This window comes from Somniosus microcephalus, chromosome 29 (assembly GCF_052327205.1).
Source record: "Somniosus microcephalus isolate GS21.2 chromosome 29, FLI_Smic_1.0, whole genome shotgun sequence".
NCBI lineage: Eukaryota > Metazoa > Chordata > Chondrichthyes > Squaliformes > Somniosidae > Somniosus > Somniosus microcephalus.
Window position 1 is genome coordinate 9,261,255 of NC_141015.1, and position 16,834 is coordinate 9,278,088.

The window sequence follows — 16,834 nt, forward strand, 5'->3', positions numbered from 1 at the left end:
TCAGTTGGGGAGGGAACGGATTTGTGCTCACCCAAAGACATTTTATGATACAAAGACGATTGAAGATGCTCATTGTATCACAGGGGGGACTGTAGGATTCGCAAAAATCCATGAAATACAGTATACGGGTAGGGCCCCTGAAGTGGCCACATTGTGAGAACACAGAATGGAGTTGGCAGTTCTCATGGCCCAGTTCAAAAGGACACACACACAGTACCTAACAGCAGTCTGAGTCATCATCGATTAGAAGAATCCAGAACCTTACTGTTTTTGATATTGTAATGTGGTTACAGCAGTAAACAAAACTATTAGCACCTGAAGGTGCGCTAATCGCTGGCAGAGCGGTAACCGATCTCAGAAACCGCTGAGCACACACAAACGGAGGGACACTAAACGGATTCCCATTATGGCAAAGCGGTAACCGATCTCAGAAACTGCTGAGCACACACAAACGAAGGGACACTAATCGGATTCCCATTAGTTCGATTTGCGAGCAGTTAAAATTAATGTGCTTGCTTTTGTTAAAGCAACCTTAACAAAGGAAAACGGTTGATTTGGCACCAAGATTAGGGCCAGAAAAGAGTATAACCATTCAGGTAAATCGTCAGCAAGTCAGTCCAAGATTCGACCAGAGTAAGGAAGACTCCTCCGGAGACGGTTCACACCGTGAAGTCCAAGTCCAGTTACCATCAGGAGTTCGAGGACCGTGCGGAACAGAAAACGGCTCGAGGATTTTGGAGGACTTCCAAAGTTTGTACAGGAGAGCAAGTCCAGGAGCCGGTCCCATAAGGAAGGTCGGAGGTCCCGGACGACACCAAGTAACAGGGTCCAGGAGCCGGTCCCATAAGGAAGATCGGAAATTCCAGACGTAACAAGAAGTACCAAGGTCCAGAAGGGTTTTGAAATTCTGGTGAGCATAAAGGCCCAACTCTACCTAACTGACATAATTGAGGTATATTCAGTAACGGGAGGGTTTGTGACGTTAAGGGTATTTGTAAGTCAGGAGTGTGATTTATCCCTCGATGTGTCCGTGCGCTTCCCTCACCCCCGCTTTTAGCTTATCGCTATTTTAGAACTGTTTATATGCTTTAAAGTTATATTTCTCAGTGTATAATTTAGTCCTCTGTGAGAAACGTTATTTTTCGTCTGCATTTATTCTTGCCATTTTTCTCTGTGTACATTCTCTTTCAAAAATAAAGATCGTTTTGATTTAAAACTCAATCTGTCTCATCTGACCATTTGTCTTCCGAGTCACGAGTTGGGCCAACACACAAAGGTTGTCTGGCAATAAGCCCAGTGTCTAGAACCATGAGGGGGGAGCGCTTCGAAACCGCTCACGAGTAGTGCGAAAATCAAAACCGATTTAGCACACCATAAGCTCGTTAAAAGGACCCCTTACAAAGGACACCCAGGTTCCTTTGTACATCAACATTTCCCAATCTATCACCATTTAAATAATACTCTGCCTTTCTGTTTTTCCTACCAAAGTGGATAACTTCACATTTATCCACATTATACTTGTAAGGGGTGGTGTGTGGATCAGCTTCGCCTCTGACTTATGAGCGGTTCGAATCGCTCCCACTCCCTTGGTTCTAGACCCTGGACTTATTTGGGGGTTGTGATGAAAAGTGCAGCAGACAACTGATTTTGGTGCAAGAACTTTGATCTTTATTTGAGAAAGAAAATACAACACAACAGTAACACTCTAATAAAATGGGGAAAACACTTCGACATACACGAGGGAAAAATTACAGTAGACAAAATCTCTCAGCCCTCCCAATCCCACCTTACTAGCTAAGTTAGGCTCTGAAGGACCAGGGATAATGCTCACCAAACGCAGGAATAGTTTGTAGAGTGAAAAAACTTGCGACTCTTCGATTTTCTTCCGAGTTGGTTTTCTTTGGTCGCGGTGGCCCAATATTACCCGGTTGGCTGATGGTAATGTTCGGTTGGTTGTTTCATAAGGCCCTTGTTGCCGCGAGGTGTCCGATGGTCGCTGAAACTGTTGCTCTAGTTTCTTCTTGTGTGTTACTTCTTCTGAGAGAGAGAGAGAGAACTGCTTCGAGGTGCTTGCATTTACTGAACTCGAACTTGGAACTCTCTGTACTTCTTGAACTCCCACCTTGCTGAACTGCTACTGTATTCTGTCTTTAGAAAACAGGCTTTCAATTATACTAATTGGGGCCTCCTAATCTGATTACGTTGTTTAAAGTAGTTTCGGGATGGTCCCATCGATTGTTTAACCTCTTGTTTAATTGCAGTAAAGTTGTCTTTTCCTGTGGGGGGCCAGGGTTCTTTTGTTGGTTGGTGGCATGTTTTGCATTATGCAAGATTTTGGATGGTTCTGTAAGGCTGTTCTTCCGTGGGTCTATTGTTAGCATGTAAATTTCTTGATAGGGGCTGAGTGACGCTTTTCAGTTCCCCCAGTTTGATTACCTCGAATACTCAAAACTGGCTACTGCATAGGTAGATCCCAAATTCTTTGTTGCAGCCTTTTTCCCAAAACATGCCTGAACGTGTCCTTTTTAAAAAAAATGCCAAGTCTGTTTTTGACCTTGAATCTCCCTGCTGGGCCCAACATGCTTTTTATCCTCCTGAGATTTTTAGCAAGGGTCCAAAGTCACTTTAATATGGCTTTTCTTTCATAATGGGGGACCTGTAAATTTTGAGAATCCTACATACTGCATCTGCCATGTATTTGCCCACTCACTCAACTTGTCTAAATCACCTTGAAGCCTCTTTGCATCCTCCCCACTACTCACAACCCCACCTAGTTTCGTGTCATCAGCAAACTTGGAAATATTACATTTGGTTCCCTCATCCAAATCATTGATATATATTGTGAATAGCTGGGGCCCAAGCACTGATCCCTGCGGTACCTCACTAGTCACCACTTGCCATCCCGAAAAAGGCCCATTTATTCCTACTCTCTGTTCCCTGTCTGTTAACCAATTTTCAATCCATGCCAGTATATTACCCCTTTCCAGGAACCCCAAGACCTCTGCGCCTTCCAGGACCTGGCCTCGCTTGTATCTGGCCACGGGCTGCCCTCTGAAATCGAGAGTCCTGGGGGCAGATGGTTAACTCTGAGCCCCACAATAGCAGGCCGCCTGGCCAGCCTCGAAGCAGGTGGTCTGAGGAGGGGGTGGGTAAACCAGGGTAACCCCACAACAACGAAGTCTAACTTACCTTCCGGGACCTCCAGCCCCGCACCAGCTGACACCAGCCTGAGGCAGCACGGTGCAGGCTGCTCCCGCTCGATGGGCACTCGAGTCCTAATGGCGCGACCATACCCCGATTTCAATTTTTCACTCAGTCGGGGTGTCACCGTCTGCAGCTGGTCAGCCACCTAATCGATGGACCCCCCCAGAGAATGGCAGCGGCAGCAAATGCAGCGAGGTCTCACGCACCGTTTTCAGGTCTCGCTACCAGTCTGATTCTGACGGGGAGGAGGCCCGTACGTTTAGCCCCTGGTCTCCATGCTACAGAAAGGGACGTTGAAGCACTGGAGAAAGCGCAGGAAAGATTTACAAGGATGTTGTAGGAAAACGTGTCCTCGACATTGCCCGGAGGTGTCCCTTCGAGATTCGCCGGGGATGAGGCCCACAAACTGCCCCAAATGCCGTTCCAGCTTGAGATCTGCCCACTCAGTGTAGATAGCAAAATACTGCGGATGCTGGAAATCCGAACTAACGACAGAAAAACTCAGCAGGCCAGGGCAGCATCCGTGGAGAGAGAAACAGAGTTAACGTTTCAGGTCGAAGTCCCTTCGTCAGAACTGGAAAAAAAGCAGGAAGAGGGATAGATTCTAAAGCAAGTGGCCTTTTTTTCCAGTTCTGACGAGGGTCCCAGACCTGAAATGTTAACTCTGTTTCTCTCTCCATGGATGCTGCCTGGCCTGCTGAGTTTTTCCAGCGTTGTCTGTTGTCACTCAGTATAGAGTTCAGCTGTTGCACTGAATGCTGGGAGGTGTCTGGAAACCAGGGGCCTTGTCATTGCCAGAACTTCGGGTCCCCACGGGCGAGTACGCGCTGGCCCAACGAAAGTGCCGGTTTCGTGCATGCACTGCGCATGCGCGGGAAACCGGAACTTCCGTTCCCTTAAAGGAAGGTGTTCACAGGTCGAACGCGTGCGCTGGAGAGGCAGCGCGTACGCCTGGAACTTCCGTTTTTTTACAGGTTTCTTCGGGAGGGTAAGTCTGCAGGAGTTACGCTTGTAAAAAGCAGTCGCAAGGCCTGCTTTTAACAAAGTGGTGAATTAAGTTAAATTAAAACATTTTTTCCACAGGTTTATTATTTTAAAAACTTTAAAGAAAGGTAAGTTTATTTTTAGCCCCGTTAGAAAATGTAATTATTTTGTCAAAAATTTAAATTATTGTTTAAAAGTTATTTTATGTAATTTATAGTTAATTTTAAAAAGTGATATTTTAAAAATGTATTTGAAGTTTTAGTGATGTTTTGAGGCTGAATTGTATTCATAGATTTGACAGCTCGTCCTGTCAAATCTATGAATACAGATTCCCTGCTACCATTAGCTCTCCATGGCCCACATGATCCCAGGGGACGCTTCGAACTAACTGCGCCCCTGGGATACGCAAACACTGCGCGCTGGCAGTTGGAGGAGGCCCAGGATCAGAATCCCATGCGGGCCCACAGCACAACGGCCGGCGCGCTAGGTAAGTGCAGGTCGGAGACTTGCACCCGCGGGAAGCCTCCGACCCGAATTTCTGGGCCATTATTTTAATCCGTGTAAACACCATAAACTACAAAGTCATGAAGCCTCGAAGTTAAGTACTCCAGAAAAGGCTGCGTTTAATACTGCAGAAATTCCGTACCAGTGTGAGAAGCCATTGTCCCTCATGCTAATACCCTCCCCTTGACCCCTGGATATAGCAGCGTGCGCAGTCACTCCCACCCTCCAGGCAGCATCTTCACCCCTTGCTCGTCGAGAGGCTGGCTCCAGGGTCGTGCAGGCTGTACCCTTGCTGCCTGACCCAGGTCCTCTGTAGACGACTCATCCACCTCACAGCCCGATCCTAGATCTCACGCACAGGCTGAACAAGCCTTTCCGTTACACCTGGACCATGGTGCACACACATCCTGTGCTCCACACACCCTGAAAACCTAAAAGAAATACACATTTTATCCATTGTTTTATTATTTTATTATATTACATATTTTATTACCCAGAGAGTGAAACTCACTACCACAGGGAGTGGTTGAGGCGAATAGTATAGATACATTTAAGGGGAAGCTGGATAAACACATGAGGGAGAAAGGAATAGAAGGATATGTTGATAGGGGGAGATGAAGAGGGACGGGAGGAGGCTCGTGTGGAGCATAAACACCGGCACAGAGCATTTGGGCCGAATGGCCTGTTTCTGTGCTGCAACATTCTATGTAATTCTATCTAATATGTAACGTTTTGACAACAAGTATTTTACTGATCCACGTGCCTTTGCCTAATCCAATGGTTACACCGATCCTTTCATGGAAGCCTCTTTAGATTTTCATAAACGGGTTCAGGTGGCATCACTTCATACAGTTGCTGGTCCCCTGTGGGGTGCGGGTTTTGACTCCACTGATCTCCCTGGTCAGAGGTGACGTTCACCTTATTATCGGAGCCTGCTTTTGTCCGACAGGGTTTCAGCTCTTGCCTCATCTGCTGGGCATTGCTCGCTGCAACATTCACATACACGGCCTCACCGATGGTGTCACAGTACACCTGCAAAACAACAAGGGAACAATCTTTAAATAAAAATAACAGCAGGAAATGCTGGAAACACTCAGCAGGTCAGGCAGCATTGAGGAGAGAGAAACAGAGTCAACGTTTTGGGTCGAGGACCCTTCGTCAGAACTGGAAAAGGTTCGAGAAGAGAGATTTTTAAGCAGGGGCAGGGAGGAGGGGAGGAAAGAACAAAGGGAAGGTCTGTGGTAGGATGGAAGAACAAAGGGAAGGTCTGTGATAGGATGGAAGAACAAAGGGAAGGTCTGTGATAGGATGGAAGAACAAAGGGAAGGTCTGTGATAGGATGGAAGAACAAAGGGAAGGTCTGTGATAGGATGGAAGAACAAAGGGAAGGTCTGTGATAGGATGGAAGAACAAAGGGAAGGTCTGTGATAGGATGGAAGAACAAAGGGAAGGTCTGTGATAGGATGGAAGAACAAAGGGAAGGTCTGTGATAGGATGGAAGAACAAAGGGAAGGTCTGTGATAGGATGGAAGAACAAAGGGAAGGTCTGTGATAGGATGGAAGAACAAAGGGAAGGTCTGTGATAGGATGGAAGAACAAAGGGAAGGTCTGTGATAGGATGGAAGAACAAAGGGAAGGTCTGTGATAGGATGGAAGAACAAAGGGAAGGTCTGTGATAGGATGGAAGAACAAAGGGAAGGTCTGTGATAGGATGGAAGAACAAAGGGAAGGTCTGTGATAGGTTGGAGAACAAAGGGAAGGTCTGTGATAGGATGGAAGAACAAAGGGAAGGTCTGTGATAGGATGGAAGAACAAAGGGAAGGTCTGTGATAGGATGGAAGAACAAAGGGAAGGTCTGTGATAGGTTGGAGAACAAAGGGAAGGTCTGTGATAGGATGGAAGAACAAAGGGAAGGTCTGTGATAGGATGGAAGAACAAAGGGAAGGTCTGTGATAGGATGGAAGAACAAAGGGAAGGTCTGTGATAGGATGGAAGAACAAAGGGAAGGTCTGTGATCCTCTTTTGGTCAAGGGAAGGTCTGTGATAGGATGGAAGAACAAAGGGAAGGTCTGTGATAGGATGGAAGAACAAAGGGAAGGTCTGTGATAGGATGGAAGGCAGGAGAGATTGACTGACAAAAGGGATGATGGTGCGAGGCGAAAGGAGAGGTAATGGGACAAGTTAAGAAACAAAAGATGACTCTAGATGAGGTGTAAATGGCAATGGCAGAATCAGCAACAGCTACCATGTGAGAAAACAAGAGAAAAAAAGAAATACAGGGCCAAGTTTATAGTCTGAAATTGTTGAACTTGATGTTAACTCCAGAAAGCTGTAAAGTGCCTAATCGAAAGATGAGGTGCTGTTCCTCAAGCTTACGTTGAGCTACATTGGAACAATGTAATAGGCCGAGGACAGAGAGATCAGAGTGGGAGTGAAGTGGAGAATTAAAGTGACAGGTGACCGGAAGCTCGGGGTCACGCTTACGGACTGAATGGAGGTGTTCCGCAAAGCGGTCACCCAATCTGCGTTTGGTCTCCCCAATGTAGAGGAGACCGGATCGTGAGCAGCGAATACAGTATATTAAATTGCAAGAAGTACAAGTAAATCGCTGTTTCACCTGGAAGGAGTGTTTGGGGCCCTGGACAGTGGGAAGGGAGGAGGTAAAAGGGCAGGTGTTGCATCTCCTGCGCTTGCACGGGAAGCTACCGGGCAAAGGGGAAGGGGTGTTGGGGGTGACTGAGGAGTGGACTAGGGTGTCGTGGAGGGAGCGGTCCCTTCGGAATGCTGAAGGCGGGGGGAGGGGAAGATGTGTTTGGTGGTGGGATCATGCTGGAGGTGGCGGAAATGGCGGAGGATGATCTGTTGAATGTGGAGGCTGATGGGGTGAAAGGTGAGGACAAGGGGAACCCTATCGTGGTTCTGGGAGGGAGGGGCAGGGGTGAGAGCAGAAGTGTGGGAAATTGAATGGACACGTCAAGGGCCGTGTCAACCACAGTAGAGGGGCATCCTTGGTTGAGGAAAAAGGAAGACACACCGGAAGCACTTGTATGGAAGGTGTTGTGTATGTACATTTAAGAGAATAACTGGTCTCAGACTGCAGTACCGGCAGTGACCACCCCTGTATAAAAGGTGCTAGTGAGCCTCTGTAGTTTCAGTTTCCCGATTGACTCCTTTCAGTAAAGACTTGTTTTGTTCGACTCCTGCTGTCCGTGTCTCAATCATACACGGACATAATACTGGCGACGAGCAGATACGAACTTACCTACAGTCTGCACCACCTCCTGGGATCCATTCCTGCAGCGAAGTGAGCAGAGGTCGAGGCCAGAAGGAAGAAAGAAGCAGTAGAAACGGGCGTCGACCGTGGGCATCCGCCCCTGTGTTAGCGGAGTTGAAGATTGCTGGAGAAGCTGTCGAAAGCGGGGCCTGGTTCCTGTCGACGGTGCTTCAGCTAATCGGGCTGGTGGCAGGTAGTACACTGATCCTTCCTGGGCTGCGGCGGTCTAGAATTCGAGCGGGTGGCTTGCAACGGGGCCGAGCAGCGTTGTCGGGAAGAGGAGAGAGAGAGGGTGGAGCACACAGGGCGCGGCCGGTGCTACGAAACCGGGCTGCGTATAGACCCGAGAAGAGGGAGGCAAGAGTCCCACAGGGTTGTTCCACGACAGGAAAATAATTAAAAAAAGAAATATTAAACGCGCAGGAAACCGCGAGGAGCTGCAGGTTGCAACGGAAACCACGGAAAGCAGCGCCAGCAACAGCAGGGAAGAAGGCAAAAGCGTGGGAGGCGCCATCTTAATCAGCGGGGGAAGAAGGCAAAGCGCGGGAGGCGCCATTTTGTTAAATCGGGGAAGAAGGCAAAGCGCGGGAGGCGCCATTTTAGATTTTCAAGATGCCGAAGACTGGCTGTATCACTGCCTTTGATAATACAATAGAGGGCTGGACCACGTATGTGGAAAGAGTTGAGGTATTTTGCAAGGCAAACGAAATAGCCGATGAGAAAAAGGCATCGGTATTGCTAAACTTAATGGGCGCTAGAACGTACGGCCTATTGCGGGACCTGATTACTCCAGCCAAACCGAAGGCGAAGAGTTTTAACGAAATTGTTGCTGTCCTACAGGAACACCTAAACCCTGCACCGCTGTTGATAGCCGAAAGATTTAAATTCCACTGGAGAACTCAGCATAAAGATGAGAGCAATGCTGAGTACCTTACGGAACTACGCAAGCTATCAAAGCACTGCCAGTTCGGAGCAGGACTGGCAGATACACTACGGGACAAATTTGTCTGTGGACTCCTGAGTGAAGGAACACAGAAGAAGTTACTCTCAGAGAAAGAGCTGACGCTAGATAAGGCTTTCAGCGTGGCAGTATCATACGAAGCAGCAGCCAGGGGAGCTGTGGAAATTCAACAAAAGCCACAGGAATACGGCACCCACGAAATGACACGGGGCATTGCAAAATGTTATCGCTGCGGCAGAACTAACCATGACCAGAAGGACTGCTGGTCCAAGGACAAAATATGCAGGCAATGCAGAAAGATGGGACACATTGCACGAGTTTGCAGGTCTGGGAAGAAGACCAGCAACAACAAAAAGGCTACTAAGGAACCGTACAAGAAAGTACAAAAGATGACAGACAGTAGTTCCGAAGACCAGATGAGCGATAGTGAATCCGGGAACAGGAGACTAAGCTGTCTCAAACTTCACAATGTAATCGCAAAAGAGGATCACCGAACCATTTGGGTCACCCTCACGATAGCAGGGTCCCAAGTTAAAATGGAATTGGATACAGGATCAGCGCTAACCGTCATGAATCGACGAGACTACGAGCGGCTATTCTCACACATACCCTTGAGAGAGACATCAATCGTCTTGACGATGTATACGGGGCAAAAAGTATACCCCAGAGGAAAAATAAGGGTGCCTGTCGAATACAACGGCAAGAAAATACGGAAATTGTATCTCTACATACTGCAAAATGGTGGACCACCGTTATTGGGACGCGAATGGATCAGGAAGATAAGCTTAGATTGGCACTCCATTCATGCAATGACGGTGGACGGTAAAAAAGATGACGACGTCACTCCTGGACGATTGTCAACAATCTTAGCTAACGCCAAAGAGGTATTTCAACAAGAACTGGGCACTCTTAAAGGCGTAACCGCCTCGATAAAAATAGAAGAGAATGCAATTCCCAAGTTTTTCAAAGCAAGACCGGTACCATATGCAATTTGCCCAGCCGTCGAGGCAGAGCTGGAGAATCTGGAGAAGGCAGGCGTGTTGTCTAAGGTTGACTGGAGTGAGTGGGCAACACCCATCGTTCCTGTCATGAAGAAAACGTTAAGCAATAAGTCTGAGGAGCCAAGGAAGGTTTGCATCTGTGGGGATTTCAAGGTGACGGTGAACCCAGTCCTTCACACAGTACAATATCCTCTTCCAAGGATAGAAGACATCTTCGCCTCACTGTCTGGAGGGAAGCGTTTTACAAAAATTGACCTAGCACAAGCATATTTGCAGATGGAGGTTGAAGAATCCTCTAGGAAGTATCTCACGATAAACACTCACAAAGGTCTTTACCAGTATCATCGATTGGTATTCGGAGTAGCATCGGCTCCGGCGATATGGCAAAGAGCAATGGAACAAGTCCTGCAAGGGATTCCGGGGACTCAGTGTTACTTGGACGACATCCTTGTGACAGGTGAAGGTGACAGTGAACACCTTAATAACCTAGAACAGGTGCTCACTAGACTATGGGAGCATGGGCTACGAGCCAACCACCCCAAGTGCGAGTTTTTTAAGAAACAGATATCGTATTGTGGCCACGTGATTGATGAAGAGGGGTTACATAAGTCCCCTGACAAAATTGAAGCGGTTGTTAAGGCCCCAGCGCCTGAAAATGTGTCGCAACTGAGGTCATTCCTCGGATTGGTGAATTACTACCATAAGTTTTTGCCGAATTTGTCGACAATCCTGCACCCACTGAACACCCTGCTACGAACGGGAGTAGCATGGAAATGGAGCAATGACTGTAAGCGGGCCTTTCAGAAGAGTAAGGACTTAATCACTTCAAGAGAAGTATTGGCTCACTACAACCCAGCACTGCCGATCAGACTGGCGTGTGATGCGTCTCCCTACGGCATTGGGGCGGTACTGTCACATAAATTCCTTGATGGTTTAGAGAGGCCGATAGCTTTTGCGTCACGCTCGTTAACTTCTGCCGAGCGTAACTACGCCCAGATTGACAGAGAGGCCCTCAGCCTAGTGTGGGGGGTGAAGAAGTTCAATCACTAGCTGCACGGTCAAAAATTTACTCGACTAACCGATCATCAACCTCTTGTCTCCATTTTCAACCCTCAGAAGGGCGTACCGATAATGACAGCACAACGGCTGCAGAGGTGGTCCCTTTTCCTAGGGGCACACCATTATGACATCGAGTACAAAGGAACTAAACAGCATGGGAATGCTGATGGATTGTCACGCCTACCGTTGCCGACGGTGGAAGAAGAAGACCTTGCAGTGGATCCAATGGAGTTATTCCACTCGACCATAGTCGAATGTCTCCCTGTGACGAATGCAAACATAGAAAAGGAAACATGGAATGACCCGACACTATCACGGGTCTATGATTTAACGATGAAGGGATGGCCAGCACATGGCGAACCACTGCTGCCAGCATTCTCGCCGAGAAGAGAACAGCTGTCAGTGTGCAGAGGAACCTTGATGTGTGGATCCAGAGTAGTAATTCCACCTAAGTTGACGGATAGAGTGCTCAATGAGCTTCATGAGGGTCATCTGGGTGGGGTAAAAATGAAAAACTTAGCCAGAGTGTTTGTGTGGTGGCCGGGAATCGATAGAGAAATCGAAGAGATGACCAAGAGCTGTGCAGGATGCCAGAAGGTCCAAAACGCCCCACCACAAGCTCCTCTACATCCATGGGAGTGCCCTCATCTCCATGGCAAAGGGTGCACATTGATTTTGCTGGTCCCTTCATGGACTCGATGTTTTTAATTGCGGTGGATGCACATTCAAAGTGGCCAGAGGTAATAAAAATGTCCTCAACCACCACGGAAAAAACTATCACAGTTTTACGAACCATATTCGCCAGGAATGGGCTGCCTGAACAGATTTGCTCTGACAATGGACCACAGTTTGTGTCTGAAGAGTTCCGGGGGTTCTTAAAGAACAATGGTGTTAAGCATTACACATCTGCCCCATATCATCCAGCCACTAATGGATTGGCCGAGAGGTTTGTTCAAACATTCAAGAAGGCTATCAAGGCAATGTGTAATGAAGATATACCCCTACAACACAAGGTGGACAACTTCTTGTTTGCCTACCGGAATGCGACACATGCGGTTACCAACCAAACTCCAGCCATGATGTTCTTCAATCGAAGACTACGATGCCGCTTGGATTTGGTTAAGCCAAACGTCTGAAGAGATGTGGAGAACAGGCAGTTTCAGAATATGAATGAAACGCCGACCAGGAGTTTTAAGATAGGTCAACCAGTTTTGGCCCGGGACTACCGCACTGAGAAATGGCAGCCATGAATGATTTGTACACGGCAAGGACCTCTCATGTATACCGTGGACGTTGGAGAGGGCATTGTAAGATGCCATGCTGACCAAATTCTAGAGTCACTGGAAAACGTCAACTCCACACCACGATCTGATACACCTGGTAATGAAATCGACGTACCAATTGCAGCTACCGCAGAATCGGTAATATTGGAAGCAGATGAACCAAACAACGACATTGATCCCGACTCAACCTTGCCAGAGGAACCTGATACCCCAAAGAGGCGTTATCCAGACAGAATCAGGAAGCCTCCTCAAAGACTGAACTTATAATTGCTTAAACTTAACCAATGTATCTAGCAACCGTAATTGTGATTGTAATTAGTTATCATTTAGTTGTTAAATGAATGTTAAGTACTGTTTATCTAAAAGGGGAGGAATTGTTGTGTATGTACCTTTAAGAGAATAACTGGTCTCAGACTGCAGTACCGGCAGTGACCACCCCTGTATAAAAGGCGCTAGAGAGCCTCTGTAGTTTCAGTTTCCCGATTGACTCCTTTCAGTAAAGACTTGTTTTGTTCAACTCCTGCTGTCCGTGTCTCAATCATACACGGACATAATAGAAGGTGGCATTGTCAGAACAGATACTGCGGAGACGAAGAAACTGGGAGAATAGAATAGAGTCCTTACAGGAGGCAGGGTGGGAGGAAGTGTAGTCAGGTAGCTGTGGGAGCCAGTGGGCTTGCAGTGAATGTTGGTCAATAAAATATCCCCAGAGATGGAGACGGAGAAGTCGAGGAAGGGAAGGGAAGAGTCGGAGATGGACCATGTGAAGGTGAGGGAAGGGTGGAAATTGGAGGCAAAGTGAATGAAATTTTCTAGTTCAGGGCGAGAGCAGGAAACAGCATCAATAGAGTCACCAATGTACCGGAAAAAGAGGTGAGGGAGGGGACCCGAGTAGGACTGGAACAAAGAGTATTCCACATATCCCATGAAAAGACAGGCACAGCCATGTGGGTACCCATAGCAACACCTTTGATTTGGAGGAAGTGAGTGGAGTCAAAGGAGAAGTTGTTCAATGTGAGAACAAGTTCAGCCAGGCGAAGGAGGGTGGTGGTGGATGGGGACTGGTTGGGCCTCTGTTCAAGGAAGAAGCAGAGCGCCCTCAGGCCATCCTGGTGGGGGATGGAGGTGTACAGGGATTGTACGTCCATAGTGAAAAGGAGACCGTTGGGGCCAGGAAACTGTAATGTTATCTTATATCGTAGTATTAAGAGGCTTACGAGTAGATATCGTTGAGTACTCTTTATTAGGTCTTGAGTCAGTGCCAGCTCGTGCAGTACTGCCGCCTGGCCAAGATGGCTTCCTATTTATCAGACTGCCGTCAAGCAGCTGTCTTTACTACAGCTACCGTAAAGCAGCTGTCTTTACTACAGCTACAGTTATCTGTACATCTTTCCCCCTCAACGATGATGTAAACAGTAAACACCATAACATAACACATAGAACACATATTAGCAACATATAAAAACAGTCAGTGTAACTACTATTAACAACATGTAAAAACTGTCAGTGTAACTATACCTTGCAATAACTGCCAGTACATATAAACACTACCCACACTCAGAAGTCCATTAGCGGTTTACATTCTTTCCCTTGTCTACAGGTCGAGTCTAACGACAGGCTTTCTGGTGCGCTGTGACCTGCGTAGCCGAGCGGGTATTTGCTGGGCCAACCCAGTTGTTTCCATTAAGTTCATGTCTGTACCACACGGATCCCTTGTCTCATTGTCACCCCTGTGTACTTCATCACTTTGTGGCATTGCCCTCGTCTCCTCGTCACTCTGTCGGATTTCCATCATCAGCTCATCCTCTCTGCCCTCCTGCGGCTGATAGGTCTCGGTGGTTTTCAGTAGGTGCCTCCTGTTTCTGCGAATCACATTGCCATTTTCTGTCATGACACTGTATGACCTGGGGGCAACCTGTTGTAGAACGGTGGCTCTTTGATTCCATGACCCAGGCCCTTCAATGCGAACTACATCCTTCTCCTGTAGAGGCACTAGTGCAGTGGCTGTGCGGTCATGGAGCGTTTTTTGTTTCCGCTGAAGTTTCCGGGCCTTGTCTGCCCATACCTCATCTCTGTGATCAGGTGTGACATGCCTGGGAAGTCGAGTACGGATTTTGCGACCCAGTAAGAGCTCAGCTGGAGACTTGCCACTTTCCAGCGGGGCCGCCCTGTACGACATCATGGCCAGATATGGGTCAGTGTTGCTGTGTGCTGCTTTCTTTAATAGTCTTTTCACAATCTGCACCCCCTTCTCCGCTTTTCCATTGGCTTGAGGGTAGAGCGGGCTGGAGGTTACATGCTTAAACTCATACTCTGTAGCAAACGGCTGAAACTCATGACTGGCATAGGGAGAGCCATGATCAGAGACCAGAGTTCGAGGGATGCCCTGCCTGGAAAAGATTGACTTCAGGTGAGTTATCACAGCTCTTGACGTGGTGCTGGGTAGGAGAGCAATCTCAGGATAATTAAAGTAATAATCAATGACTAACAAATAGTCTTTTCCTTCGTAGTGAAAAATATCAGTTCCTACCTTTTGCCAAGGTTGTGATGGGAGCTCTGTGGTAATGAGGGGCTCTTTTGTTTGCTTGTAGTGATACTCCTGACATGTAGCACACTCACTGATCATCTGGTCAATATCAGAGTTCATGTTTGGCCAGTAGAGTGCCTCACGTGCCCTCCTTTTTGACTTTTCCACACCCAGGTGCCTTTCATGTATCCTGTTAAGCATTTCTCGTCGCATAGAGGTGGGCACTACAATCCTGTCACACTTAAGCAGTAGTCCATTGATCACAGAAAGCTCAGACTGAATATGATGATATTGTTTACATGACCCTTTCTTCCAGCCCTCTTGAAGATTTCTCATCACTTTCCTCAGAACAGGGTCCTTTGATGTCTCTGAGGCTATCTTTGATAGTTGTTCCTGTGAGGCGGGCAATGCTGCATAGACCATATCCACATGAAGGTCCACATCCTCTTCTGTTTCACTGTTTTGTGTGGCATGAGGCGTAGCCCTGGATAGTGTATCTGCAATGAACATTTGTGTCCCTGGCACATATGTGAGCTCAAAATCATAACATTGTAGTCTCATCATTAGGCACTGTATCCGTGATGACATGTCACACAGATTCTTTTTTGCGATCCCTAGCAGTGGTTTATGGTCAGTTTCTAGGATAACCTTGGGAAGTCCATAGATGTAGGTGTGAAATTTTTCACACCCAAATGCCAAGCCCAGGCACTCCTTCTCTATTTGCGCATACCGGCACTCTGTAGCCGTCATGGAGCGTGATGCATATGCCACTGGTCGCCATTCTCCTTCATCTTCCTGTAGAAGGACAGCCCCTAATCCATCCTTAGAGGCATCTGTGGACACTTTTGTCCTCTTTTCAGGGCAGAAGAACTTCAGTAGGGGTTCACTTGCTAGAATGTGTAGCAGCCCCTTCCATTCATTCTCATGTTCATGTCCCCATTGGAACTCTGCCTCTTGGTGCAGCAGTTTTCTCAAGTGAGCGGTTTTCACTGCCAGATTTGGAATGAATTTCCCTAGGTAATTAACCATGCCAAGGGCCCGCTGAACCCCTTTCTTGTCCTTTGGTTTTTCCATGTCATGTATGGCCTTTACCTTTGACTTGTCTGGCTGAATCCCTTCTGCAGAAATCTTGTCCCCGAGGAATGTGATTTCATTGACGCTGAACTGACATTTGTCTTTATTTAGTTTGAGTCCATACTGCCATATCCTCTGAAGTGTTTTTTCCAGTCTGGTGTCGTGCTCTCCCTGAGTGGAGCCCCATACTACCAGATCATCCACGTACACCCGCACACCATCCAGGCCCTCGATGATTTGCTCCATTGCTCTGTGGAAGATTTCTGGGGCGGAGCTAATGCCGAAGGGCAGGCGCTGGTAAGAGTATCGACCAAACGGGGTGTTAAAGGTGCACAGCTTAGCACTCTCTTCATCAAGTTTCAGCTGCCAGAATCCATGCGAGGCGTCCATCTTGGAGAAGAATTTTGCTCCTGTCATTTCGCTGACTATTTCCTCTCTCTTTGGGATTTGATAGTGCTCTCTTTTTATATTCGCATTAAGGTCCTTGGGATCCATGCAGACACGCAATTTATCAGTCTTTTTTGAATTGACGCAAACCATGGAATTTACCCAGTCAGTCGGTTCCTCGGTCTTCTTTATGACACCAAGGCCTAGAAATTCAGTTGGGCGCGCCAGCCGTTAGCGCCTTAGGAGGAGTAGATCTCGAGCGCTAGGCGCTTAGCGCCCGGGCGCAGCGCGATCTGCGCCTCGCCCCAACTTCAGTACACATTTAGCGCCGGCGCAAAGTCTTAGCGTGCGCCCTGCTGCGCGCGCAGATCATGACGTCATTTCGTCGTGCAACGCCCTTTGTGCGCCCCGAACCGGAACTTCACTCACACCGGGCCATTGTGCGCCGGGCGGCCCTAGCGACTGTGAAGTGGAACGGTACACAGCCGAGGCGGCACTTACCCTGCACTATAAAGGCCAGCCATTTTGCAGCATTCACTCTTGTGCAACGGTTTTTTTGAGAGAGACCAAGGAGGA

At 47.7% G+C, this 16,834-nt stretch overlaps 1 protein-coding gene across 1 annotated transcript in view; it reads right to left on the reverse strand.

The window, feature by feature from the left end:
• Positions 1 to 4,721: 4,721 nt before the first annotated feature.
• LOC147098460 (uncharacterized) overlaps positions 4,722 to 16,834 on the reverse strand; it is a 182,762-nt gene continuing 170,649 nt past the window's right edge. The window contains exon 9 of the mRNA XM_085970070.1: positions 4,722 to 5,724. Within this exon, the coding sequence (XP_085826196.1) occupies positions 5,488 to 5,724 (237 nt within the window). The 3' untranslated portion in view covers positions 4,722 to 5,487. The remainder of the gene's footprint in view (positions 5,725 to 16,834) is intronic.